At 54.6% G+C, this 25,212-nt stretch overlaps 1 protein-coding gene across 9 annotated transcripts in view; it reads right to left on the bottom strand.

Moving 5' to 3' along the window:
- Positions 1-792: 792 nt before the first annotated feature.
- LOC117087519 (sphingomyelin phosphodiesterase 4) overlaps positions 793-25,212 on the bottom strand; it is a 30,526-nt gene continuing 6,106 nt past the window's right edge. For 2 of the 9 annotated variants that reach the window (XM_033217801.1, XM_033217812.1), the window contains exons 3-20: positions 24,414-24,500; positions 23,050-23,192; positions 22,818-22,893; positions 22,329-22,437; positions 22,172-22,224; positions 21,906-22,057; positions 16,829-16,961; positions 13,773-13,844; positions 10,584-10,670; positions 6,643-6,788; positions 5,978-6,068; positions 5,423-5,523; positions 4,493-4,656; positions 3,687-3,892; positions 3,092-3,325; positions 2,709-2,840; positions 2,433-2,561; positions 1,949-2,278 (exon numbers count right to left, since the gene is read on the bottom strand). In XM_033217801.1, the coding sequence (XP_033073692.1) occupies positions 1,949-2,278; positions 2,433-2,561; positions 2,709-2,840; positions 3,092-3,325; positions 3,687-3,892; positions 4,493-4,656; positions 5,423-5,523; positions 5,978-6,068; positions 6,643-6,788; positions 10,584-10,670; positions 13,773-13,844; positions 16,829-16,961; positions 21,906-22,057; positions 22,172-22,224; positions 22,329-22,437; positions 22,818-22,893; positions 23,050-23,192; positions 24,414-24,500 (2,445 nt within the window). Of the gene's footprint in view, positions 2,279-2,370; positions 2,575-2,708; positions 2,841-3,091; positions 3,326-3,686; positions 3,893-4,492; positions 4,657-5,422; positions 5,524-5,977; positions 6,069-6,642; positions 6,789-10,583; positions 10,671-13,772; positions 13,845-16,828; positions 16,962-21,905; positions 22,058-22,171; positions 22,225-22,328; positions 22,438-22,817; positions 22,894-23,049; positions 23,193-24,413; positions 24,501-25,212 lie in introns of all 9 variants that reach the window. The other 7 variants (XR_004438846.1, XM_033217831.1, XM_033217793.1 and 4 more) reach the window with 7 other exon arrangements.

Genomic DNA, 25,212 nt, shown 5'->3' with positions numbered 1-25,212 from the left:
CAGACAGAACTGCTTCCCAAGATGCTCCAACTACAGGCCTTCCCTGGAAGTCCCCCACAAGTGCCTCCTGGCTGGGCCCCCCAACTGCATTTTGCTTCTGCTCTCGTCCCAGCATTTTCTCTAGAGTGAAAGCTCTTGGCAATTTAAATCCCAATTTATTGGCGAGGTCCCTACCCCCGACCTGTAAGTGGCTGGAACCTAGTTGCCTGCTGCCGTCCTCGCTCCCCAGGCAGGAGCCACTGAGCTGGCTTTGTGGCCATCACTGTCCAGGTCCCAGCCACCAAGACCCTGCCCCCTCACTCACCTTTGCTGTTCTTGGTTCTCAATATGTTTTTGTCTGCACCCCCGCTCCTGGCCAGACAGTTCGGCCCCCAGCAACTCCCGCAATCCTTGGAGCTTCTGGAAGCCACAGACATGGCAGCACACATTCCTGGAGGTCCGCTTTTGAGAACAGGGTCTCACTCTGTCACCCAGGCTGGAGTATAGTGGCGTGATGAAGACTCACTGCAGCCTTGACCTCCTGGGTCCTGACGATCCTCCAAACTCAGTGTCCCAAGTAGCTGGGACCACACATGTGAGCCACCATGCCTAACTTTCTGCATCTTTTGTAAAGATGGGGCAAAGTCTACTGTGCCTCTGAGAGAGGAAAGAATAGGAAGCCAGAGGCCCAGGCCTGTGGACACTGCAGGGAGGGGCCGACAGGGTGCCCAGCAGTTGTTCCTGCAGCCCCCGTGTGCTCAGGGACTCTGTACAGGTGAACCTCCTGGAGACTGAGCCCAGGTGCCAGAAGACTCAGAAGCAAGAACAGGTTTATTCAGATCCATGGTCGAGTTACAAGCTTGATTTTTGGTCACAGGCCCTAAAATGCCATTATTCTGTTTACATCAAAATACAAAGCCCAACATTTACAATTTGAAAAACATTAAAGCAAACCCCTAAACCCCCACACCAAAAACAAAGGCTTGGTTTGGAAATCGCCACTGAGATGCTGTTGTCCCTGGTGTGTCATCTGTGGGGTGAAGGAAGGTAAAGACCCCGTGCTGGTTTCTGTCAGAGAATCTGCAGTTGTCGTCCATTTTGAATACTTAAGTACCATCAAACAGTTGCCATGTCTTTGAACACTTGATGTTAGTGAAGCGACAATGCTTCTGACCATCTTTGGCTGCAGAGCAGAAACTGGCAGAATCCGACCCCATGGACCCAGCAGTGTCTGCAACACCTGAGGACCAGCACCCATCTGTGACAAGGCACAGGGGTCCATGATGTTGGCCACTGCTCTGGGCGATGTGCTCGATGGCTTGGGGTCTGCGGTGAAGCACCTGGGCTCTGGGCGGGTCTTAGGCTCCTGAAACATGGAATTCTACGGCCCAGTCTTGGAACAGCTGGGAGAACATGAAGAACATCCCTCACAGTGAGGAATCAGAGGACAGCTACTCTCAATAGTTTTCTCACGACTCTAGAAACTTTGATTCTTCCCTGGAGTGGAGGCTGAGCCACCGTCCTGGTCCCACACAGGGAGAGGAGGCACCACAACCCGCTCTGCCCACCTCAAGGCCAGCCAGTCGGGAGGCCAGGCCAGGCGGCTGTTGGCAGGCTGGCTCCCAAGCTTAGTGCGGCAGAGTACCCAAATGGGCGCTGGAAAAAGGCCCCGAGAGCTGGCTGGGCCATGAGTCCTTGGCGGAGGGAGGGAGGGAGGGGCCGGCGCTGAGCTCTGCGCCGTCACAGAGCGTGGTTGTGGAGCCCTGGTAGCCACTCCTTTGCTGGGCCCCGCCTGCCTTCCCTTCTTGGTTGCGTTTCCTCCAGATGCCTCTGCGGCTGCAGGAACCCTGCTCCGGAAGCCCGAGGATGACCGTGTTCCCTCCTGGAGGGGCTTCCCAGGTCCTCTCAGGCCCAAGGGTGGGGCTGCGTGGCAAATCCCCCCAGCCTGCTCTGAAGGCAGCTGACACCCTCAGGGCTGGTGCAGCTTCCCCCGCTCGGTCAGCAGGGTCATGGCAGAAGCGTAGAGGACGTAGCCCAGGGTGAGCAGCAGCGTGCATGGGAGGGGCCCGATGCAGAACAGAGAGGCCACGAAGAAGGTCAGCAGCAGCGAGACCAGCGTCCGGTAACTGCCCAGGAAGCGCAGGCTGAGCCTGGGGCCACGGGTGTGGCCGGCCACCTGCCTCCGCACCACGGGGCTCAGCAGGTGCCTGCTAGCCAGCCCGGGTTCTGTGAGGTGGTAGCGACAGAAGCTGCCGAGGAAGTCGTCCCGGGAACACAGAGCCGCCATCTGTCCTGCAAACTGAAGCACAGAGGCATGGGGGTGTGGGGTGGTGGCACCACAGGCCTCAGGACAGCAGTGCTCCACCCCCACCAGCCACCCCGGGACTGCACCCGGGGCAGGAGCATCCAGAACCCTCTCTGAAGAGGCCAGGCCGGTCTTCCTGCCCACTCACTCTGCGGTTGATGGCAGACGACAGCCTGAAGAGCGTGCGGACCAAGCTGGCAATCTCATAGCTGCGGATGGGCTGTAGCTCTGGGTCCCCCTGGTACTCAATTTCAAACCTTCGCAGCCCATTGATGATCTAGAAAGCCAGGCCATAGGGACGGGTCAGAAAACACAGCCCCACATACAACTCAGAGGAGCCTGATGGCCTCTGCTCACGAGGGAGGAGGGAGGTAGGGATGGGTCAGGGCCCAGCCCATGCTCCTCTGAGACACGGGCCTCTCACCTGGTACCGCCCCAGGGGCGTGAGGATGAGTCCGTCCTCACCCACAATGCAGTCGGGGAGCTGCTTTTTTCCATTCTCATCCTGGGTGGTGCCCAAGGCGAGCGTGAACTGCCTGAGCTGTGCTTCGCTGAGCTGCCAGAGAGAAGTGCCTCTGCCCTCAGCGTCAAGATGAAGGGAGGGGACCAGTCTTCACCCCACCAGCCTACAACAGCGCCAACAAGGGGACCCAGATATGACGCTCGAGGTGTGGGCCTGCCTCCCACAACACTGGGTCCGTATGTGTGGGGCCTGGGACTGGTACGTGGCTGAGCACAGGCTGGGTGGAGTGGATCTTTCGGGGAAGGGGACCCTGATGGCCGTGGGGCAGGTCCCATAGGTCGTACCCGGAATATCTGGCGCAGGTACTCCAGGGCCTTCTCTAGATATTCATCTGTCTTCCGGACGCTGTCTTGCCCCATCTCGTCCAGGTCGTTGGCTGGGTAGGAGCCGTTGGTGTCCATGGAGCTAAAGCCCAGCCATGAGAGGAAGGAGTGGCCAGCCGGGCTCTCCGCACACTGGTCTGAGATGGACTTGGCTGTGTGTTTGGCCTGTGTGATGAGCTGAGCGAGGCGTAGGACCTGCAAGGGAGGTGCGGGCAGGTCACCAGGTCACCAGCAGGACAGGCCTGTGCTGCCACCCAGGCAGGCTGGCCGGGGGCCCCAAGAGCAATGCACAGCCAGACTGCTGAGCGTCGGGAGGAGCAGCTTCCACCGGAGGACTTTTAAAGACTAAAGGATGATCATCTAAATTTGAAATTTCCCAACAAACACTGCCTTCGTTATCAGGAAAAAATGAGACTTTACTAAAACGGGGGAAGGAGATACGGCGATAAATCGACACCCAGCCTCCCTCCTTCCTGCCGGATCACAGCACTTCCCTGGCTCTGCTCAGCCACATGGCTCCAGGGGCCCTGAGGACAGGCACCGCCGGCCCACTCACCAGGGTGCGGGCTTCGGGCCCAAACATCGGGGTGTACTTGCAGTCCTGGCCCTCCAGGCTGTAGACATGGTTCTTCACCTTGAAGGAGGCATCAGTGACTGCGGGTGGCCAGGGTGACAGGAAGCTCCCAGTGAAGGTGGGGGCCATGAAGAGTCGGTGCTGGCGGTGGGGGATGACCAGCTCTGGCTCCAGGAAAAGCTGCTCACCTAGAAGGCAGGAGACGGTCGAACCTGGCACCCACTTCCCGGGGGCAGAGTACCCGACTTAGAATTCTGAGGTGCCTCCGAGGTGTCTGGGGAGCCGTGACCCAGGGGTGTCCTCCTGAGGCCCTGCCTGGCAGCATCTCCCACACAGTAGGTGGCTGAGGAGGGCAGGTGGGGGAGCTGGTGGCTCACAGACCCCCAACAGTGTCTGCAGGAGGTAAACAACAGCAGGAGGAACAGAAACCAACGCCCAACCCAGCCAGGATGAATGCACGGCAGAGTCCAGGCTCACCTCCTCAAGCGGCCACCACGAGTTGCCAGGGAGAAACGGCGGGGCCACAGGGCCGCAGCTTGGACCGTGCAGTCCCCCTCTGTGGGCACACCTGCCATCCTCCCGCCAGTGCCTGGTGGCTGCAGGGCAGGCAGGATCCAGCCGGTTTCAGACTTCACCATACAGATGTGTCCCAGGAGTCTCCACAGCCCCCTCTGCTAGCCACTCTGGGCGTGTGGGTCCCTCTTAAAGACCGGTCGCCTCCAGCTAAGGGCCTGGCCCTGGTCTGGCTTGGTCGACGTTTACCCGGCTGGCCCAGGCTGACCACTTACCTTTCTGAATCATCTCAGCCAGGTTGGGCTGGGCAAAGACTTTGGCCACTCGGAACACCATGAGCGCATGCTTGGGGCTGACCAGGTCTGTGCGGAGTGCGCGGTTCAGGAAGCCCACAAACAACTTGGTGTACATCAGCAGGTTCTCCTGGACAAAGGGCGCCCTGGGGACCGAGGTGGCAGGTCAGGGCCAGTCTTCCAACTGGAGGCGGGGGCTGTGCTGGTCCATGTCCCTAATGCCCTTGCTCACCCTTGGGCTTTCAGACTCTCCCTGGCCAAGGTGACAAGCTGTCCCAGATGACAACTCAGGGGCCATGGGCAGGCAGGGAGGGCAGGACAGAGGCAGGTAAGACCCAGGCCCTCTGAGGACACCACATCCTTAGCAAGGCTGAGTCCCCTTTCCAAGTGAACGGAGGCCACCATGGCAGAGGCTGGCCCAAAGCCTGAGGGGGCTGAGGGAGGATCCCCCAGAGGGTCCAAAGGGGAAGGCCGTGGGTGAGGGGAGGGGTCAGTGGCCATGTGAGGTGCCACAGAAGCCTGGGGGTCTGCTGTAAGAATCAAGCAGGGGATGAGGGGAAGGCGGCCTCCCTCATTCCCTGCTTGATCACCACTGCTCTGCTCTGTGCTGATGAGCGTCAAGGGATAGTTTGGGGATGGCTGAACACTCATCTGGGACAGAAGGGAGAGGGGACAGGGCAGGATGGGTCACCCACCGCTTCCATGAGAAACCAATTCTAGGGCCTGGCAAAGTTCAGTCTAGGAAGGGCTGGTCTGTGCTCCACTCGGCAGGGGCTGGGAGAGGACTGCAGGCGGCCATGGGGGCCAGGACCAGGCTGACCCCAGCACAGGCCTCTGGCCTGGCCTCCACCCACTGGAGCAATATCCACCTGGGGGAGCCAGTGCATGTCTGTGAGAGGGGCTGAGGCTCACCATTTCTCCGACACACACCGGGGCTGGGAGTCGCTGCCCGGAGCCTGCTTGTCAGGCGCATACCGCCATGGCTGCAGGTAGCTCAGCCACATCTCTAGGACCTGTGGGGGAGGTGTGTGCTGAGGGCTCAGTGGCTGGGGGCCAAATCCTCTGGTGGCCTGGAGCCCAGGTCCCAGGCGGCAGCTGGGTGGGACTGGCTCTTCCCACGTCACCCAGAGGGCGCAGGAGAGACGTACACAGCCCTGTGAGGTTTGGCTCTCTTGCTGGCCCTCCAGAAGCCAGGGTCATAGGTGGCCTTTTCCCAGCCCAGGGGGAGTGCTCCCTGGTCAGGCAAGGGTAGGAACCTGCCCTGCAGCAGACAGGTGGGACAGGGCAGGGCTTTCCTGAGGGTTGGATTTGGAAACAAACAGAAAGAACAATGTGGCCCTCCAAGACCCCCTCCTTGCCAAGGCCTCTGTGAAAACACTTGCTCTCCTCCTTCACCTGCCCCAGAGGACCTTGCACCTCAGGGCACACAGAGGACACAGGCACATGTGTGACGAGGCCAACACTCACAGCTCTGAACGATGCGTCCAGGGGCCAGTGGCCAAAGCAATGCTGCAGGAATAGGTAGAGTTTCTGCTGGACGAACCTCGGGACAGCGGCCCTGCAGGGGATTGGGAGGGTCACCTGCTGCTTGCCCAGTAAGGAGGCCCTGCTCACAGGTGAGCCCGCGGCTCCCATCAGTGAGGGTCGGCTCTGCCGGGGGAGAGCACTGGGCACCTCCGGGAGGTTCAGCCCCATTCTTCAGAGGAAGAAACCAAGGTTCAGAGAGTTTAGGGAACATCCCAAGGACACACAGCACACAGGCGGCCAAGTCAGTGCTGCTCCTGCACACACCTCACCTCAGTCCCATACAAACAGCCCACTCTGCTGGCCCTAATGGGCCTGGCAGTCAGGGCTGCCCCAGCTCTTCTGACAGGGTTGAAGAAGATGAGATGCAAGAGATGGAAGCACAATGGGGCCTCTCTGGCCAGTCTGGAGAGAGAGGCTCTGGGAGCCAACTGGGTGGGGAGAGAGGGCACCCGCCTAGGCCTGGAGAGGCCTCACGTGCGCTGTGAGCAGAAAATGACTCCCCTCACCCTGCCCTCCATGCCCTGGGGAGAGGCTGCTGTGGGCGACACCTTAGGAGGGGAAAGCGGGGGAGACAGCAGTGGTGGGAAGCCGCAAGGGACATCTACCGTTTGAACTCCTCCAGGGGACTGGTGGCGTGGGAGTGGGTGGAGGGCGAAGCCTGCTCTGGCTTCAGGCTGCTGGCAAAGGCGTGCAGGTGCTTCAGCAGCAGGCGCACCACCAACACATGCTCCTCAGTAGGCGTGAACGACTCCTAGGTGGAGAAGGAGGGGTGAGGGCCTGGGAAGGAGCGTGGCACCCACAGCACTAGGCCTCCAGGTCTGACCACATCCCACCCTGAGCCGGTTGCTCTGCTTCCCCGCACGAGCCAGGAGGCACGAGCCAGGCCGGGAGTGGGGCCACTCCCTGGGGCACCACTGTGCCTGGCACCCAGCGGACGTGCCTTACAATGCTTGGTCTGAACTCTGACCAGCTTGTAGTAGGGAAGTGCTTGGCCCAGCGCCCACAGCCCACCCTAGGGAGGCCTCACTAAGACAGACACATCTGCAGAGGCCCCCCCAGCCCTGCTTCTGCACTGCTGCAAGCCCACAGTGGGTGGCACAGGCTGTGCCCTTGGGCACTGGTGCCTGTCTTGATCCTCAGGCAGAAGAGACCCAGCATCACCCCCAAGCTCTGGATCCAGGGTCTCCCACCAGCCTCCCAAGTGTGTGCAGAAAGCACATGGAACCCAGGTGTGGTGCCTCAGACCTGTAATTCCAGCACTTTGGGAGGCAGAGGCGGAAAGATCGCTAAGAAGTTAGAGATTAGCCTAGACGACATAGGGAGACCCAGTCTCTACGAAAAATTTTAAAAAGCTAGCTGGGTGTGGTGGTGCACATCTATAGTCCTAACGACTCAGGTGGCTAGGGTGGGAGGATCACTTGAGCCCAGGGGTTTGAGGCTGCAGTGAGCTAGGATCGTGCCACTACACTCCAGCCTGGGTGACAGAGTAAGACCTTGTTCAAAAATAACCCCATGGCTTCGCTTTCCTCCCCAAATCCTTCCACCTGCTCATCCTGGACACAGCCAGATGAGAACTCAGCCCAGCAGAAGCCCCGGGCGTCACTTCCTCTGTTGCCCAGGGACCTGTGGTCAGGAAAACCCCAAGACAAAAGCAGTCAGGGATATTAGGTGAAAATTTTTTTTTTTCCTGAAACAAGGTCTCCCTCTGTCGCCCAGGCTGGAGCACAGCGGCACTATCTCGGCTCACTGAAACTTCCGCATCCAGGTTCAAGCGAATCTCCTGACTCAGCCCCCCCGAGTAGCTGGGACTACAAGTGTGTGCCACTGTGCCCAGCTAATTTTTACTTTTAGTAGAGATGGGATTTCACCATGTTGGCCAGACCTCAGGTCTCCCAAAGTGCTGGGATTACAGGCATGAGCCACTGTGCCCAGCCTAGGCCAAACTTTGATTTGTAACATACAAGCAGGATCCTGGAGATCTAGCTGGAGAGGAAAGCCTTTTTGGTGGCCATGGGCTTCCTCCGGTTGCTTAGCATTGGGAGGGCAGGTGGGAGCATCAAGAGTTGACGAGGGCAAGGGAGTTAGGGTGCTGAGGGCAGGGCCCTGAGTCTGAGTGGACATGCTCGCCTCTCCACGCTTGTCCCCCAGCCCTTTGGGCCTTCATACATCTGTGCTGCTGAGGCTGGTGCAGGGCCCATGCTCCGGGTATATCCTGGGATGCTGCAGACCCCGCACGGGCCACTGCCCATATCGCTGCCCACTCAAGTCTCCCTGTTAGAAACTGTCCCCACAGGTCCAGGTGACACGCCCCAGAGATCAGTGGCTGAGTCTGAAGATGGAGCTACAGGGTGGGAGGCATTTTCTTCTTTTTTTGAGACAGGGTCTCACTCTGTCACCCATGCTGGAGTGTAGTGTCGTGATCTCGGCTCACTGTAGCCTCTGCCTCCAGGGCTCAAGGGATCCTCCCACCTCAGCCTCCCGGGTAGCTGGGAACACAGGCACACACCACCACACCAGACTAATTTTTGTATTTCTTTGTAGAGACAGGGGTCTCGCCATGTTGCCCAGGCTGGTCTCAAACTCCTGAGTTCAAGCAATGCGCCTGCCTCAACCTCCCAAAGTGCTGGGATTACAAGCGTGAGCCATCGCGGCTGGCTATTTTCTTCTATCTATCTGTATCGTTAAGTCTTTGGGCAATGAATCTGCATTGTTTTGGAAGAAAGGGCCGGGTGCGGTGACTCACGCCTGTAATCCCAACACTTTGGGAGGCCAAGGCAGGCGGATTACTTGAGGTCAGGAGTTTGAGACCAGCCTGGCCAACACGGTAAAACTATGTCTCTACTAAAAATACAAAAATTAGCCGGGTGGGTGGCACGTGCCTGTAATCCCAGCTACTCAAGAGGCTGAGGCAGGAGAATCACTTGAATCTGGGAGGTGGAGATTGCAGTGAGCCGAGACCATGCCACTGCACTCCAGCCTGGGCAACAGAGCGAGACTCCGTCTCAAAAAGAAAAAAAAGAAAAGACGGAAGGAGAAAAGTATGAGACATAATACCTGTACCTATACTGCCCAACTAGAAGGGCACCAGTGGGGTGGGAAGTTAGACCAGGGTCTTTCTCCTCCTCCAATCTCAGCCCAGGCCCTCCCTCCAACCCTGGCCTAGGATCCTGAGCCCTAACATCCTCCCTGTGGCTCAGGGGAGGGGACAACCTCCACATGGGAACTGGAAACCTGCCTTCCCCTGCTGGTGCACTTGCCCCACCTCACCTGGTCCTTCCGAAGGGTCGGAGGGCCCACTGTCCGTCCCTGCCCCCGGCAGTCACCTGGAACCCTCTCAGGCTATTTTCCCACAGGTGTGCTGAGCCAAACTCCTCCCTCAGCTCGGCACCCCTCCTGGGCCATGTTCCCACATGGAGTCCCTGGCCACAGTCACACCTGCTTGCTTCTTAAGGATGTGTTCCCCAAAGACCCACATTTCCCACTGGGCTGAGACTCACAGCACCTCAGCTCACCCCACCTAGGTCTCGCTGGTCACCCCTCCCACCATGGGGTTTACCAGATGCTTTCTGGACACTGTCCTCCCTCCCTGGCCCAAGCCCTCTCAGGTCCCTCCTCTCCTCTGGAGCGGCTCCTGCGGTATGAGGTGCCCCCGTGTGCTGTGGCCGCCATCCCAGCCCAACGGCGCTCAGGGGCCAACACGTTTTCTCATCTTGTGCTCTAATTCCTGTTCAGTCATGCGTGCTCCTTCCCAGGTGAACGGACAGATCACTGGCTGTGAGCACAGCCTGTCTCCCTGACTCACAGATTCCGCTGTCATCCCTGAAGTCCCCTACAAGTCTGAACTCTGCTTCACTGACCTCAAATCCATCCACACACGTGTCATTTCTGCCTAGGCAGCTACAACCTCTATGAGGTCACCACCCACTCTAATCCGCCTCTGGAGGTGTGCATGAGTGGCCAGGGCTCCCCAGGTGACGGCCGGGTCCTGGCTGGGCTGTCAAGGACAGACAGCTTCTGTGGGCTATAGGGTCAAGCCCTAGGTCCTTCCCACCCCCCTGCCTCACACACAGGCTCTGGGTCACAGCACGTCCAGGCTGGGTGACAGTTCTAAACAAGGCGGAACCCACACCACCCGTAAGTCCCAGGCCTCTGCGTCTTCAGCTCCTTCCTGAGCACCAGACCCTGCAGAGCGCAGTGAACCAGGCCACTGCTGAGGCCTGAGGACTCCAGTTTTTCAAACCAGGCCAAGCACGGGGCCTCCAACACCGGAGAGCTTGTGACACCTCCACTGGCTGGGAGCCTGGACAGCCAGGACCACATGCCTTGTTCTGCCATACAGCCACCATCCCCACCCCCAACCAAGCTAGACTACAAAGCCAGGGGCCAGGCCAGACTGGAGGCTGACCCCTGCCTCCCCCAGACACAGGGGCCTCGCTCTGCTTGGAACTAGCCTCTGAGTCACCAGAGGCTGGCCCCAGCGGCCCCTTGCTTTGCCAGGCATGGACATGCACTCTGGGCAGGGGGAAGGGAACGAATGAGCCAGTACTTGGTAGGCGTGGAGGGCCTGGAGGCTGGGTTGGGCGGGGCTGTAGAGGGCGCTGGAGACACTGAGTCGGTAGTGCAGAACCTCCAGCTGAGACAAGGAACAGAGAGATGCCGGAAGCGGCAGAAGAGCAGAGGACAAGAGGAGGGGGTGGGGAAGGGGAGAGAGAGGACCAGACACGGGAGGGGGAAGCGGAGAGAGAAAGAAAGCAATGAGAACAAGCCCAGGAGTGAGGAGAAAAAAACAAAAACAAAAGCACGGTCAGTGACAATCCAAACAATTGCAGTCCCAGCAGCCGCGGGCCAGCGCAACACCCCCCTCCGAAGCCAGGCCAGGGCTGTGGCCACACTCTCCTCAGCTCTGGAGGCCCGGGCAGATGGACCCTCCAGGTCACCTGGGGGCCCCTCAATATTGCTGGGGCCTAAAGGCCTCTCTAGCTCATTGGAAGGGCCCAACTCACTGCCCTTCAAGATGGGACCCATTCTCCCCAGTGACTCTGAGGCCACACTCTGTGTGGCACGTGCACACACACCAGGGCCCTCCAAGAGCCCAGGGCCCTCGCGGGGACATGCTGCCAGCCACCAAGACCTCAAGATCCTGAGGCTCAGAAAAACCAGCGAAGCATGTTCCAGGAGGAGGACTCTGCCCAGAAAAGACACACGTGGAATTGACTGGATTCTCCTGAGTTGTCTTAAGAAATTTACCAAATTGGTATAAGACATGATCAATTCCTATCTGTCTAAAACTCAATCAGTGTCCCCTCCGTGTGGCTCTCTGAGAACTGAGGGCGAAGACAGTTCCCCAAGGGTAGCACAGAGACGAGGAGCACAGGCTCAGGCCACCAGGCCCTGCCCTCCACCCCCACAGTACGGAGGTCAGCTAAGGTGGTGTGCACATCAGCTCTGACTCCTGGAGGCAGCCTCTCCTACCGCACCAGAAACTCCCACCCTCCAGATACACTGGGTTCCCAAGGGTGGGAGCCCCCGAGGATCTGGCCACAGCCACACACACCCAGAGGCAGCAGGAACCTGAGGCTGAGCTGGTTCCTAGCCACGACCCTCCAACCTACTGCCCCGCGGCACCGTGGCCTGCCAAAGCACCCCTTCAGCCCAGTGCAGCCAGAGCCAGCCTGGTGCACATCCTGCCTCGCCAGCAGCATGCCTCCTGCCCAAGCAGCGCACCCACTGGGCTCCACAAAGGAGAGATCAGAACACTCGCCAGTCGCCATGACACGCAGAGCAGGGAGCGAAGGAGTAGGGCAGGGAGGTGTTGCCCTCCACAGCCTTCCCCTGTGCCAGACCTGGGGCTCAGGGAGGAATCAGACACACAGTTCCCCAGTGTGGCTCTGCTCTTGCCTGCAGGAACACAGTGGCCTGCAGCGCCATGGCCATCCTTACTGCCCACAGGGCCACTGGGGAGCAAGCACACATCCTGGACTCAACCAGGGTGAGGAGGATGACCCCAGGAGCCTCACTTCCTGCATCTGAAAATAAGGGCTAGTGGGGACAGGCAGGGATTTCTGCACAGCAGTACATGTAGCACAGGCCTGGGCAAGCGGCAAGAAGCCTTGGGGGACACAGACCTCCATAGCTGCCTTTCTCTGGCTCCCACCCACCAAGTTTTCTTGCGTTTTGTGTTTTGCCTGAACTGGAAGAGGCGAAGAGTAGAGCATCCCTGCATACTTGGTCCGGCCACTGCAAGGTATTCTGAGCAGGGCCCACCCACCCCAAGGTCTGGCCAAGAGGAAGCGAATGTGGGGAGGAAGGGAACTGCACCTCCTGCGCTCCACAGGGACAGCCCCCTGCCCTTCCTCTGGCCTGTGAGGACACAGAATCCTCACAGGTGACAGCCCAAAAGAGTCTTTCTGGCTGACTCTTGAACGTAGGTGTGCTTCCACTCCCTCAGAAGGCAGAAGGAGCAACAGGAACACAATGCAGTGTGGTGGCCTCTGCCCCTGCCAGGCCACGCCACACCACATGCACTAGTGCTGAGTGAGGGACCCAGAGCCCCACAGGAGGAGCAGGCCTGGGGAATAACCAGGCCCCCAGGCACCAGCCAGGGACATGCAGCAAGTCTGCTCTGGAAGCAGGAAGGGGACTGCAGGCTCTTTGTGACTCAGGAGGCCCAAGATGGGGTCCTCAGCTTTTCCCCATTCTCCACCCATGTGATTCTGAGGGTGAGGATTTGGGGGACCCTATGCTCTGAGAGAGCCTTCACATGGCAAAGCATGGGGCCCTGGAACTGGCTGTAGAGACTGTGGCAGAAGCAGACCCACAGCTCTTTGCCAGAACCCGAGGAAAAGTGACAGGATGCTCCTCTGAAGTTTAACTCCATCACCCACATTCAGGAGGAAACCCTCAATAAATCTGTCAGTGACAAAGCCGAAGTTTCCCAAGCATACTGATGCACAGACGCCATGGGCACCAGACTGCGTGGCTGATGCCACCTCAGGCAAGGGCCCAGACAGGCATGAGTCAAGCTGCTCCATGGAGGTGACTGACTGGAGATCTAAGGTTCACCTAGCTGCTTTCTCACTCTGACCAGTCCGGGGGCGGTGCTAGCTCCAGGAACAGCAACAGCAAGAGTGACCCAGGGCCTCTGCCACCTCCAGGCATCTACAAGCAGCGTGTTGCGAGAGAGAGCAGGGAGAGGAGAGAGGGAGGGAGAGGAGGCAAGCAGGCTGCATGCAGGGGGGCACCAGGTGCCACCCACCATGAGAAGGGCTGCTTGCTCATGCTCTGGAGGAGGTAGGGGAGTAGGGGGAGCAGGCAAAGGAGGCTCCAAGCCACCCCTTCATGGGAAAGCACAAAGGCACTGCTGATGGTCAAGGAGACAGACGAGAACGTGGCTCCCAGAGGCATCGAAGCTCCCCCGCCCTCAGAGCAAGAGCACCACAACCTCATCTGTTCCTGCTGCCAGGGAGGGGGCTCAGGAAGCTGCACAGGGTGGGCCCTGGAGAGGCCAGACCTCCAGTCCTCAAGTGTCTACACGTCAGGGTGCAACACCCCCTGCCCGCCACCAGGAACTAGAGAACGATGCCCACTTCTTATTCGGCTTCTGAGTGACAAGTGGGTGGTGGGTTTCTGCTTCCCACCATTCAGTCTGTGAAAACTCACTCAGAGGCAGGATAAGCAGCAGCAGGTTGAGCAGGGTCAGAAGCAGGAGGTGGGAAGAAAAACTGTGGAAACTTACCTTGGCGTGAGGGGACTGCATTTTTTGATACATCTCCAAGGAATAGTGATGAAGCCACATTTCAACAAAAACCTGCAAAAAAGCATTAGCTAGTCAACCATTCTCAACAATGGTGCCAGACCATTCAGTGGGGAAAGGACAGTGTCTCCAACAAGCAGAGCTGGGAACACAGAATATCCACATGCAGAACCGTGAAGCTAGGCCCTTCCTTCACACCATCGCCAAAATGTAACTCAAAATGGGTAAGCGACCTGAGGACAAGAACTAAAACCATAAACTCTCAGAAGAAAACATGGGAGAAAACTTCATAACACTAGATTTGGCAATGGTTAATTAGGTATGACGCCCAAAGCACAGGCAACAAAAGGAAAAATATAGACAGACTTCATCAAAATCAGCACTCTTGAGCATGAAAAGATACTATTGATAGAGTAAAAAGGCAATCAACAGGCACAGTGGCTCAGCCTTGTCATCCCAGCACTTTGGGAGGCCGAGGTGGGTGGATTACCTGAGGCCAGGAGTTCAAGACCAGCCTGGCCAAGATAGTGAAAATCTGTCTCTACAAAAAATACAAAAATCAGCTGGGTGTGTTGGGGCATCACACCTATAGTCCCAGCTACTTGGGAGTCTGAGGTGGGAGGATTGCTTGAGCCCAGGAGTTTGAGGCTGCAGTGAGCCAAGATTGCACCACTGCACTCTAGCCTGGCAACAAAGTTAGAACCTGTTAAAAACAAAACAAAAAGGGGTGGGCACAGTGGCTCACACCTGTAATCCCAACACTTTGGGAGGCCAAGGCAGGTGGATCACCTGAGGTCAGGAGTTCGAGACCAGCCTGACCCAACATGGAGAAACCTCGTCTCTACTAAAAATACAAAATTAGCCGGGCGTGGTGGCGCATGCCTGTAATTCCAGCTCAACTACTTGGGAGGCTGAGGCAGGAGAATCGCTTGAACCTGGGAGGCAGAGGTTGCGGTAAGCCAAAATCGCGCCACTGCACTCCAGCCTGGGCAACAAGAGCAAAACTTGGTCTCCAAAAAAAAAAGAAGCCACTCAAGTGTCTACTGAGAGATGAATAAATAAACACAATGTGGTACATCCACACAATGGAACACTATTCAGTCTTAAAAAGCAAGGAAATTCTGATACATGCTATAACATGGATTAATCTTCAGTCCATTATGCTAAGTGAAGCATGCTCGTCACACACAAATAAGTACTATATGCTACAAATACTCTGGGTATGAGATCTAGGAGTCAAATCCATAGAAACAGAAAGCAGAATAGTGGCTGCCAGGTGCTGGGTGGGGAATTGTTTAATGGTTTGATTTCTTTGTTTTTCATTAAAAGAGATAGGGTCTCACTATGTTGGCCAGGCTGGTCTTGAACTCCTGGCCTTGAGCAATCCTTCCCTGCTTGGCCTCCCAAAATGCTAAGATTAGAGGTGTGAGGCCCCTGCGCCCGGGCCGGTTCAGTTTCAGTTTTGCAAGAAGAAAAGCATTCTGGAGATCGGATGCACAACAACATGAATATATTTAACATTACTGACTGTACACTTGGAAATGGTTAAGACAATAAATTTTGTTATGTGTATCTTATAATTAACATTTTTTCTTAATTAAAAAAACAAAAAGGGCTGGGCACGGTGGCTCACGCCTATAATCCCAACACTTTGGGAGGCTGAGGCAAATGGATCACTTGTGGTCAGGAGTTCAAGACATGGTGAAACCCCATCTCTACTAAAAATGCAAAAATTAGCTGAGCGTGGCAGCGGGCACCTGGAATCCTAGCTATTTGGGAGGCTAAGGCAGGAGAATCACTTGAACCTGAGAGGTGGAGGTTGCACTGAGCCAAGATTGTGCCACCACACTCCAGCCTGGACAACAGAGGGAGACTCCATCTCAAAAAAAAAAAAAAGCTTTGGTCCAGGTAACAGCAGTACCTTCCAGTTCTGCCCTATAAGCCCTGTGTCACGATCTCCTGCCCTCTTCATGGCCAGCACAGCCCACAATCCACACAGCCAAGAGTCATCTGGGCATCACGGTCCCCTCTGTGAACAGGGCAACGGTTCTTACCATTCCACCCTGCAAGGATGCTGTGAAATGGTGTGGAGGCTTCAAAAAGTGCAGCACTTCAAACACTAGGAGTTATATACAAGGTGGAAGATAGAATCCTATCTTATCTACAAGCAAGGCTGTGGCTACCAAGTCAGCCCCCGGATCCAGCGTCAGAAGCAGCACCTGCTGAAGCTCTCTGATGTGTGCCTAGAAGACACATCCAGGACCTGGGAGTTGGCCAGCACTCAGTGAGTGAGCCAGCCCATACCATCCTGACAGGCTTGGGTAGACAAGGAAATCTGTCACCTACTACTTGGATCCCCTGAATCATTCAGTGTCATAAAAATGCTACTGGGGCAGGGCTTAATATCCACATAATGGTAATCACAGGAAACATCTCCAACAACACGGGAGATGGAAACCAAAACACTCTGCAACAACTATATCACCACAGGCAAAACAAAACAACTTCCATGGACAGGGGATCCTGGGATGAAAAACACCATCAATGACATATAAGTTAGAAGGGTGGGTAGATTTATTTTCATGTTTTCTAAATAGTCATAGCACGAAAATACCAACAATTTAAAATCAGCCCCAGGCTGAGGGGCCATCTCTGGGACTCTGTCCCACATAGTAGAAGGTGGCTAAACAGTTTCTTTTTTCTTTTTCTTTTTTTTTTTGAGATGGAGTCTAGTTTGGTCACCCAGGCTGGAGTGCAATGGCACAATCTCAGCTTACTATAGTCTCCACCTCCTGGGTTCAAGCGATTCTCCTGCCTCAGCCTCCCGAGTAGCTGGGACTACAGGCATGTGCCACCATGGCTGGCCAATTTTTGTATTTTTAGTAGAGATGGGGTTTCACCATGTTGGCCAGGTTGGTCTCAAACTCCTGACCTCAGGTGATCTGCCCACCTCGGCCTCCCAAAGTGCTAGGGATTATAGGCGTGAGCCACTGCGCCTGCCTGGCTGAACAGTTTCTTTTGACCAGCTCGACTCTCACCTGGAGCAGAGTTTCTGACCTCCAGATCTCGTGGGAGGCGGGGTCTGCATTCACAGACGTCTGATGAGAAATGTGTCGCTTCAGGAGGCTAGTGTGGTGGAGGCCATAGGAAGCAAAAGGCATGGCTGGTGTCCTGAGGGAGACACAGAAACAGGCCTGAGTTACAGGCTCCTGCTGGCCTAGCCAGGGGCAATCTGGATCTCAAAATCAACGAGAGCAGGGACAGATTACAAGTTGCTCAATAGCACAATGCACACCTCCCCCCAGCCCCCGATCCACACTGATATACCTGAATAAATCAATAGCACAGAGAGAAGTCCTCCTTACCACAAAGTGACTACTGACTCACCAATCAATGAAGGAGGGATGAAGTTTAGAGAACCACCATTTGGTAACCGCCCTATTAATAGCTAATTTGGTCAACCTCAACAGTGAGGTTGGGCATGGGGGCTCACACCTGTAATCCCAGCACCTTGGGAGACCAAGGCAGGAGGAATTTCTTGAGGCCAGGCATTTGAGATCAGCCTGGGCAACAAAGTGAGAATCCATCTCCACAAAAACATTGAAACATAAAACAGCTGGGCCTGGTGGCATGTGCCTGTAGTCCTAGCTACTTAGAAGGCTGAGGAGGAAGAATGGCCTGGACCCACAAGTTGAGGCTATAGTGACAAATGATCAGGCCAACTTCACACCAGCCTGGGGTGACAGAGCAAGACCCTGTTTCTAAAAAATTAAGAAATTTCCAGCCTGGGCAACATGGCAAAACCCTGTCTCCACAAAAAAACACAAAAATTAGCCAGGAGTGGTATGCCTGCCTGTAGTCCCAGACACTTGGGGGGTTGAGACGGAAGGATCACTTGAGCCCAGGAGGTTGAGGCTGCTGTGAGCAGAGATCGTACCACTGCACTCCAGCCCGGGGTAAGAGAATAAGACCCTGTTTGCAGATAAAATCAATTTGAAAAAAGGGGAGAATCAAAAGTGGATGTTAATACTAGTGATAACTACATAGTCTCCATACATCTTTCTGGTAAATTCTCATTATCAATTTTTTTTTTTTTTGAGACAGGATCTTATCCTGTTGCCCAGGCTGGAGTGCAATGATGCAATCACAGCTCACTGCAACCTCAACCTCCTAGACTTAGGCCTCCCAAGTAGCTGGGACCAACACCACCATGCCTGGCTGGAGTGCAATGGCACGATCTCAGCTTACTGCAGCCTCCACTTCCTGGATTCAAGCGATTCTCCTGCCTCAGCCTCCCGAGTAGCTGGGACTGCAGGCATGTGCCACCATGGCTGGCCAATTTTTATATTTTTAGTAGAGATGTGGTTTCATCATATTGGCCAGGTTGGTCTCAAACTCCTGACCTCAGGTGATCTGCCCACCTCAGCCTCCCAAAGTGCTGGGGATTATAGGCATGAGCCACTGTGTCCGGCTGGCTAAAAGTTTTGTGCTATGTTGCCCAGGCACTCACTACTGATGTTTTTTTGTTTGTTTTTGAGATATGATCTCACTCTGTAGCCCAAGTTGGAGTATAGGGGCATGATCTTGGCTCACTGCCACCTCCGCCTCCTGGGTGCAAGCAATCCTCCCACCTCAGTCTCTCAAGTAGCTGAGATTACAAGCGCATACCACCGCGCCTGGCTAATTTTTAAATTTTTGGTAGAAATGGGATTTTGCTACATTGCCTGGGCTGATTTCACACTCCTGAGCTCCCGTGATCCGCCCACCTCAGCCTCTCAAAGTGCTGGGATTACAGGTATGAGCTCAGCCTCATTACTATTTAATCTGGGCACAAAGTAATTATTTTACAGTGGAAAAACCTGACCGACACCTTTTTCACCCACTGATAAAGGGCATTTGGCAAGGACCAGGTGTCCTACTACGGTGCTCCTGCCAACAAAGCCTGTGCTAGGCCTAGTCACCAGCAAATACCAGACAGCCTAAGGGGTGGCCGCATGCTCTGGAGGGGTCAAGGTCAGGAAAGACAGAAAGGCAAGGGACCATTCCTGACTGAAGGGGACTAGAAATATCACTGCATACAGTGGGTGAGCCTGTGAAACATCACTGCACATAGTGTGTGGCCTGGTGGCAATACTAACTTTCTGGTGTGGTTACAGGCACTGTGACTATATAGGATAATGCATTCACTTCTAGGAAATACACTGAAATATTAAGAGGTCAAGGGGTGTCATATCCTTTAGCTTACTCATAATGGCTTAGAGAAAAAAACACATACAATAGAGGTCAAAAACAACAGATGCAGCACAGTGTTAACAATTTGGAAATCTGGGTGAAGGGTCTATGAAAGTTTCTTTTTTTTTCCGAGACAGAATCTTGTTCTGTTACCCCAGGCTAGAGTGCAGTGGCACACTCACAGCTCATTGCTCCTGGGCACAAGTGATCCTCCCACCTCAGTCTCCTGAGTAGCTGGGACCATAGTTGCACATCACCACACTTGGCTAATTTTATTTTTTGTAGAAATGAGGCCTCCCGACGTTGCCCACGCTAGTCTCGAATTCCTGGTCCCAAGCAATCCTCCCACATTGGCCTCCCAAAGTGTTGGGATTACAGGCGTGAGCCACCGTGCTCAGCCTGCAAGTTATTTTTATCATGCATGGAAACTTTTCTGTAAGTCTGAAGTTATTCCAAAATAAAAACTTAGGTGTGGTGGCTTGCACCTGTAATTCCAGCTACTTGGGAAGCTGAGGCAGGAAGACTGCTGAAGCCAGGAGTTCAAGACCAGCCTGGGCAACAAAGCGAGGCATCCCCATATCTCTGCAAGAAAAAAAAAAATTTTTTTTTACTTAGCTGGCTGTGGTGATACATGCCTGTAGTCACTGAGGTGACAGGCTGGCTTGAGTGATGATTGTGCCACCAAGCGATGACTGTGACACTGTACTCCAGCCTGTGTGACAGAGTAAGACCGTCTTTAAAAATACATAATGGCTAGGCCAGGAGTGGTGGCTCACACCTGTAATACCAGCACTTTAGGGGGTTAAAGCGGGCAGATCACTTGTGGTCAGGAGTTCAAGACCAGCCTGGTCAACATGGTGAAACCCTGTCTCTACTAAAGATACAAAAATTAGCTGGGCGTGGTGACAGGCACCTGTAGTCCCAGCTACTCGGGAGGCTGAGCCAGGAGAATCACTTGAAGCAGAGACAGTGCCACTGCACTCCAGCCTGGGCAACAAGAGCAAGACCCTGTCAAAAAAAACAAAAAACAAAAGAAGCCCACAATGGACCAGTGTGGTGGTTCATGCTTGTAATCCCTGAACTTTGGAAGGCTGAGGCAGGAGGATGGCTTGAGCCCAGGAGTTCTAGAGCAGCCTGGGCAACATAGCAAGACCCATCTTACAAAAAAATAAAATAAAAGCTGGGTGTGGGGGTGCATGCTTACAGTACCAGCTACTTGGCAGGTTGAAGTGGGAGGATCACTTGAGCTCAGGAGGTCAACGTTGCAGTGAGCTGTGATCACAACACTGCACTCCAGCTTGGGCAACCAAGCCAGACACTGTCTCAAAAAAAATTAAATTTAATTTAAAAAAAGGCTGGGCACGGTAGCTCACACCTGTAATCCCAGCACTTTGTCTGAGGCCGAGGCAGACGGACTGCCTGAGGTCAGGAGTTTGAGGCCAGCCTGGCCAACATGGTGAAACCCCATTTCTACAAAAAAAAATACAAAAAATAACCGGGCATGCTGACCTGTGCCTGTAATCCCAGCTACTCGCAAGGCTGAGGTGGGAGAATCACTTGAACCCAGGAGGCGGAGGTTGCAGTGAGCCGAGATCGTGCCACTGCACCACTCCAACATGGACAACAGAGCGAGACTCCGTCTCCAAAGAAAAAAAACCCAAACCATACATATACTTCTTTTTGTGTGTGTGTGTGTGTGTGCAGGGGCGCGATCTCAGCTCACCATAACCTTCGTCTCCTGGGTTCCAGTGATTCTCCCGCCTCAGCCTCCTGAGTAGCTAGGATTACAGACACCTGCCACCATGCCCAGCTAATTTTTGTACTTTTAGTAGAGACGAGGTTCCACCGTATTGGCCAGGGTGGTCTCGAATTCCTGACCTCAGGCAATCCCTCCGCCTCAGCCTCCCAAAGTGCTGGGATTACAGGTGTGAGCCATCCTCCCAGCCTACATATATAATTTCTAAAAGAAAAAATTAAATTAAAAAACCCAAAAAGTTAAAACAAGGCATCAAAAACCGCTTGGCAGCTGGACTGTGCATCTGAGGGTGTGAATCTGCCTCGCCTCCAAGTCCTCCACAGGATCAGCAACATTTCAGGGTCACTGATCACTGCCGCCAACCGGGCAGCGTCTCCTCCCTGCCGCTCCCTTTCTCCCCTCCACCCTCTGGGGAATCTGTCCACATGTGTGAACTGTAGGTAAAGGCCTGGCCTGCCTTGTATATGCCAGCAGATCTGGGGTGGGCCAGCATCTGCAGGAAGGGGCCTGCATGCAGCTTCCCAGGGAAGGTGATGGGCCAGTGAGATTAAGGAGGGTCAGAGGTGCATAGGCAGCTGCTGCCGGGGCAAGAGGGTCTCCTGGGAAGTCGGCCAAGAGGCCCTGCGTTAGGGCCCACTGAGGACCCAGGACAGCCAGGCATGAGAGCCCCTGCTTTACACTCCCTACCTGTGCAGGCGGGCATCAGGCTCAGCCTGTCTGGACTGGCACAACAGGCTCTTTGGTCCAGGGCCTCCCCTTCAAGACCTGCTCCTGGGGCCCAGAGATTTCCATTTTGTTTTTGCTCATAGGACAACCTTTCCACCCTGCTCACTGGCTCAGACACTGCCTGTGGGGAGGGCTGCTCCACGCACAACACAACATATTCCCATGAAGGCCAGGGAGGCCTCCAGGGACCTGATAGCTTCAGTGATGGCCAAAGACACTGAAAACTAAGGACAGATTGCCCTCTACACCCCCACCCTCCAACCTGTGCTAAGACAGCTAGGGGTGGGGAAAGAGGCATGAGAAAAATTGGGGAACCCCGGACAAAGGGGTGACAACATTATCCCCGTGGGCGAGGCCACTCCCTCATGGAAGAGCCACGTCTTAACAAAGGGCAGCCTTACCTGGGAGGTGGTGAGGGGCTGGTTCCCCCTGGGCTGGAGGAGAGTGGCGGAGGCACACTGCCTTCGGTGGGCAGGAACCACGACAGGTACCTGTCCACCAGGATGAAATAGGCACAGTCTGAAGTACGGACGTGGAGGGACACAGGGAGTGGCTGGAAAACCAAGCTAGTTGTTAGCATGGGCTCTGGACGCTGCCTGGCCAACAAGTGCAGGGAAGCCCTGGGTCATGGTCCCACCTCTCCCAGCTAAAGGCATCCCTTCCCTACCTTTTGAGTGATGAGGCTCACGGCAAAGAAGAATATGTAATACTCGAACGGATCTGAGGGCAGCGTCAGGGGCAAACAAGCAGGGTTGATGAGCAACCCCCAGTGTCGAGTGCTGGGCCACCCACAGCCTCCCTACCTCAGGGCCACCAAAGGATACTCAGGGCCAGGTTCAGGCCAAGGCCCCCAGTAGGGGTGAACTGGACCTTGTTGTGGTACAGGGGACTGTCAGGGAGGATGCACTCCTGGATGGACGCCTTCACAGGACCCTGCAGAGAGAGGCAGTGAGGCTTGTGGGCAGGTGCTGGTGCACAGTGCCCGATAGGCAGTGCCCCACATGCACAGCAGCACTTTGGGAAGGCCGCTGGGGAAGAGACCCACACACAGAACCCATCTGTGGGGACAGTGCCCTGCCTCTCAGCAGTGCCTGAACAAGAGTCTTTGCTTAGAACTTCTCCTACCATCTCATAAAAAGCTACACACAGCAAGGGTAGCAGCCATGCAATACCCATTTCCTTTGCCTCTCATACCCCGGGAACAAATCACTCCTCAATTTGCCCTCAGAGGACTGGAGGAGATTGCCCATCACCACAGGGCTGTGCAAGGCCCACTGCCCCGAGCACCACTCTCGCCACTGTGGTTTACTTACAGGCAGGTAGGAGACAGGAAAGTCAAACTTATAGTCTTCAGCTTGAAGCTTATAAACCAATTTCATCATGGGGCCACTGAACATGAAATTGAACAAACACACAAAAAAGCAAATGAACTGCAAATTATCCTGCTTTGATTGCTTCTCAATCGTAAGAAATTCAGAGAGTGGTTTAAAGGCGGAATCACCATGAGGAATCACCCAGCCTCTCTCCGGTGACCAATCTACCTACCCAGGGTCAAGAAATTCCATCACGATGCTGTACTCCACAGGATTCACACGCCCTTGTAAGCAGCGGAGGTTCCAGCCAATGAGGACACCATCTAGGCTGCCAAAAATGCTCTCTACCAGCCATGGGAAGATGGTGTACAGCTCCTGAAACAATGTGTGGTGAGGCCGCGGGCAGGACCGGCACCCACTCCTGCCCCAGCTCTAGTCCTGCACTACCTGCTGCCTAGCTCCCTCTGAGGAGGCCACTCCCTGGCTGAGACCTATGGGATCAGCCCTGCACCCAAAGGAATCCTGGTGCCATGGTGCCAACAAGAGCAGCTTTGGGTTCTTCCAGCGGGGTACATGGCATACCAAGCAGGTCGCTTTAGACTTGGGCCAGGTAAGTAAGTCAGCCTCCGATCAAAACACATTTTTTGTGTGTGATACAAGACTAAATTAAGAAAAAAAAAAACAGAAACAATGAAAAAATAAAAAATAAAATAAATAAACAAAATACATATGTTTTGAGACAAGGTCTCACTCTGTTCCCCTGGCTGTAGTGCAGTGATGCAATCATGGCTCACTGCAGCCTTGACTTCCTGGGCTCGAGCAATCCTCCCACCTCAGCGTCCTGAGTAGGCACATAACACCACACTCAGCTAATTTTTAAATTTCTTGTAGAGACAGGTTCTCAGTATGTTCCTAGACTGGTTTTGAGTTCCTGGGCTTAAGTGATCCTCCCACCTCGGCCTACCAAAGTGTTGAGATTACAGGCATGAGTCACCACCCCAAAAGATTCTTTAGAAAGTGTTGGAAACTTCTGACTTGAAGGATGCTCTATCAGAAAGGAAAGCAACATCCTTCCCAGAGTGAGGCCCCTAAAACCGAACTGACCTATTGCCATTTGGTATGAACTCCTTGTCTAGGCCAGCTTCCTGGGCTTGACAATTCCAGGTGTGATTTAAATACATATTTTTAGCATTTACATCAGGGTTTCTCAACCTTGGTGCTACTGACATTTTGGGCTAGATACTTCTTTGCCGCAGGGAGCTGTCCTGTGCTTTGCAGGATGCTTCCAGCAACCCTGGCCTCTACTTCCTAGATGCCAGTAGCACACACTCCCCATCTACCTCCAGATGTGACAACCAAAAATGTCTCTGACATTGCCAAGTGTCCCCTGAGGGACAGAGCACCTGTGGCTGAGAACCCCTGGTCTATAAGTTCACATGTTTAAATGTGTCTATAACATAATGGTTATGATAAGGGCTGGCACTCTGTGCCAGCAGTGCTTGGGGTTGGGGCGGGGAGGGAAATTAGGAATTATAATAAAGTTCTTCAAGGAATGTTTAAGACATGCTCCAAAGAGAGACATTAGCAGAGCTATACCTTTGCTGGGAAATCCTCAATGACTTTAACCAAGTCTTGGCACTGCTGTGCAAAGGGCTTATTTATAGAGTCAGCTTTCAGGCTAGCCTAGGAGACAGAACGAAGCAAAAACATCACGAGGACATTCACTCTGCAGCTTTTCGTGATACGCTGGCTTGAGTCAAACAGAAATCCAAGCAATAGGTTGAGTCAGACACATAATCACTGGCATGCTTCCCCAGCCTCTCATGTGCGTCAGTGGCCCAGAGTCCTACTAGGAGAGGCCACAGTTCGATGCTCTCTGGACCCGGAACTGTCAGGCTTGCTTCCCAGTGCCCCTCAGAGGGCTGCACATGGTCAGAACAGGACTGACTTCTGCCAATCCTTAAGCAAGGGCTGGCCCCAGAGTCAGCCCCAGACCCAGAAGAGGATCTTGATTGTGTAAGGGCACCCCTCACAAACCACAGAGTACCACTGAGTTTGTACACATCAACTGGAAATTCCCAACCTGATGGACCACCATGATGACACCACTGTGATCATCAATAAGAACGCCCAACAACATTAGGGATATGGCAGAAGCTCTCTTAAATGAGCTGTTCTTTATTCAGCAGACAGTAAATCTACTAAACTAATTATCTTAAAACACAGGGCAGACAAAAATTATAGATGGCTTCAGCCAAGTAGACACTAATCATGAAGGCAATGGAGAGGCCAGAAAAGACTCAGGACAAGGACTAATGAAATCTACCTAGTCATGGGATGTGAGGAAAGCACCCTGACTACAAGAAGAAAAAGGGCATCTGTGCAAATAGATTAA

Source organism: Trachypithecus francoisi, unplaced genomic scaffold, assembly GCF_009764315.1.
Source record: "Trachypithecus francoisi isolate TF-2019V2 unplaced genomic scaffold, Tfra_2.0 Contig00661, whole genome shotgun sequence".
NCBI classification, from domain to species: Eukaryota; Metazoa; Chordata; class Mammalia; order Primates; family Cercopithecidae; genus Trachypithecus; species Trachypithecus francoisi.
The sequence above is the reverse complement of the archived record's forward strand: the minus strand, read 5'-3'. Positions and strand labels throughout refer to the sequence as shown.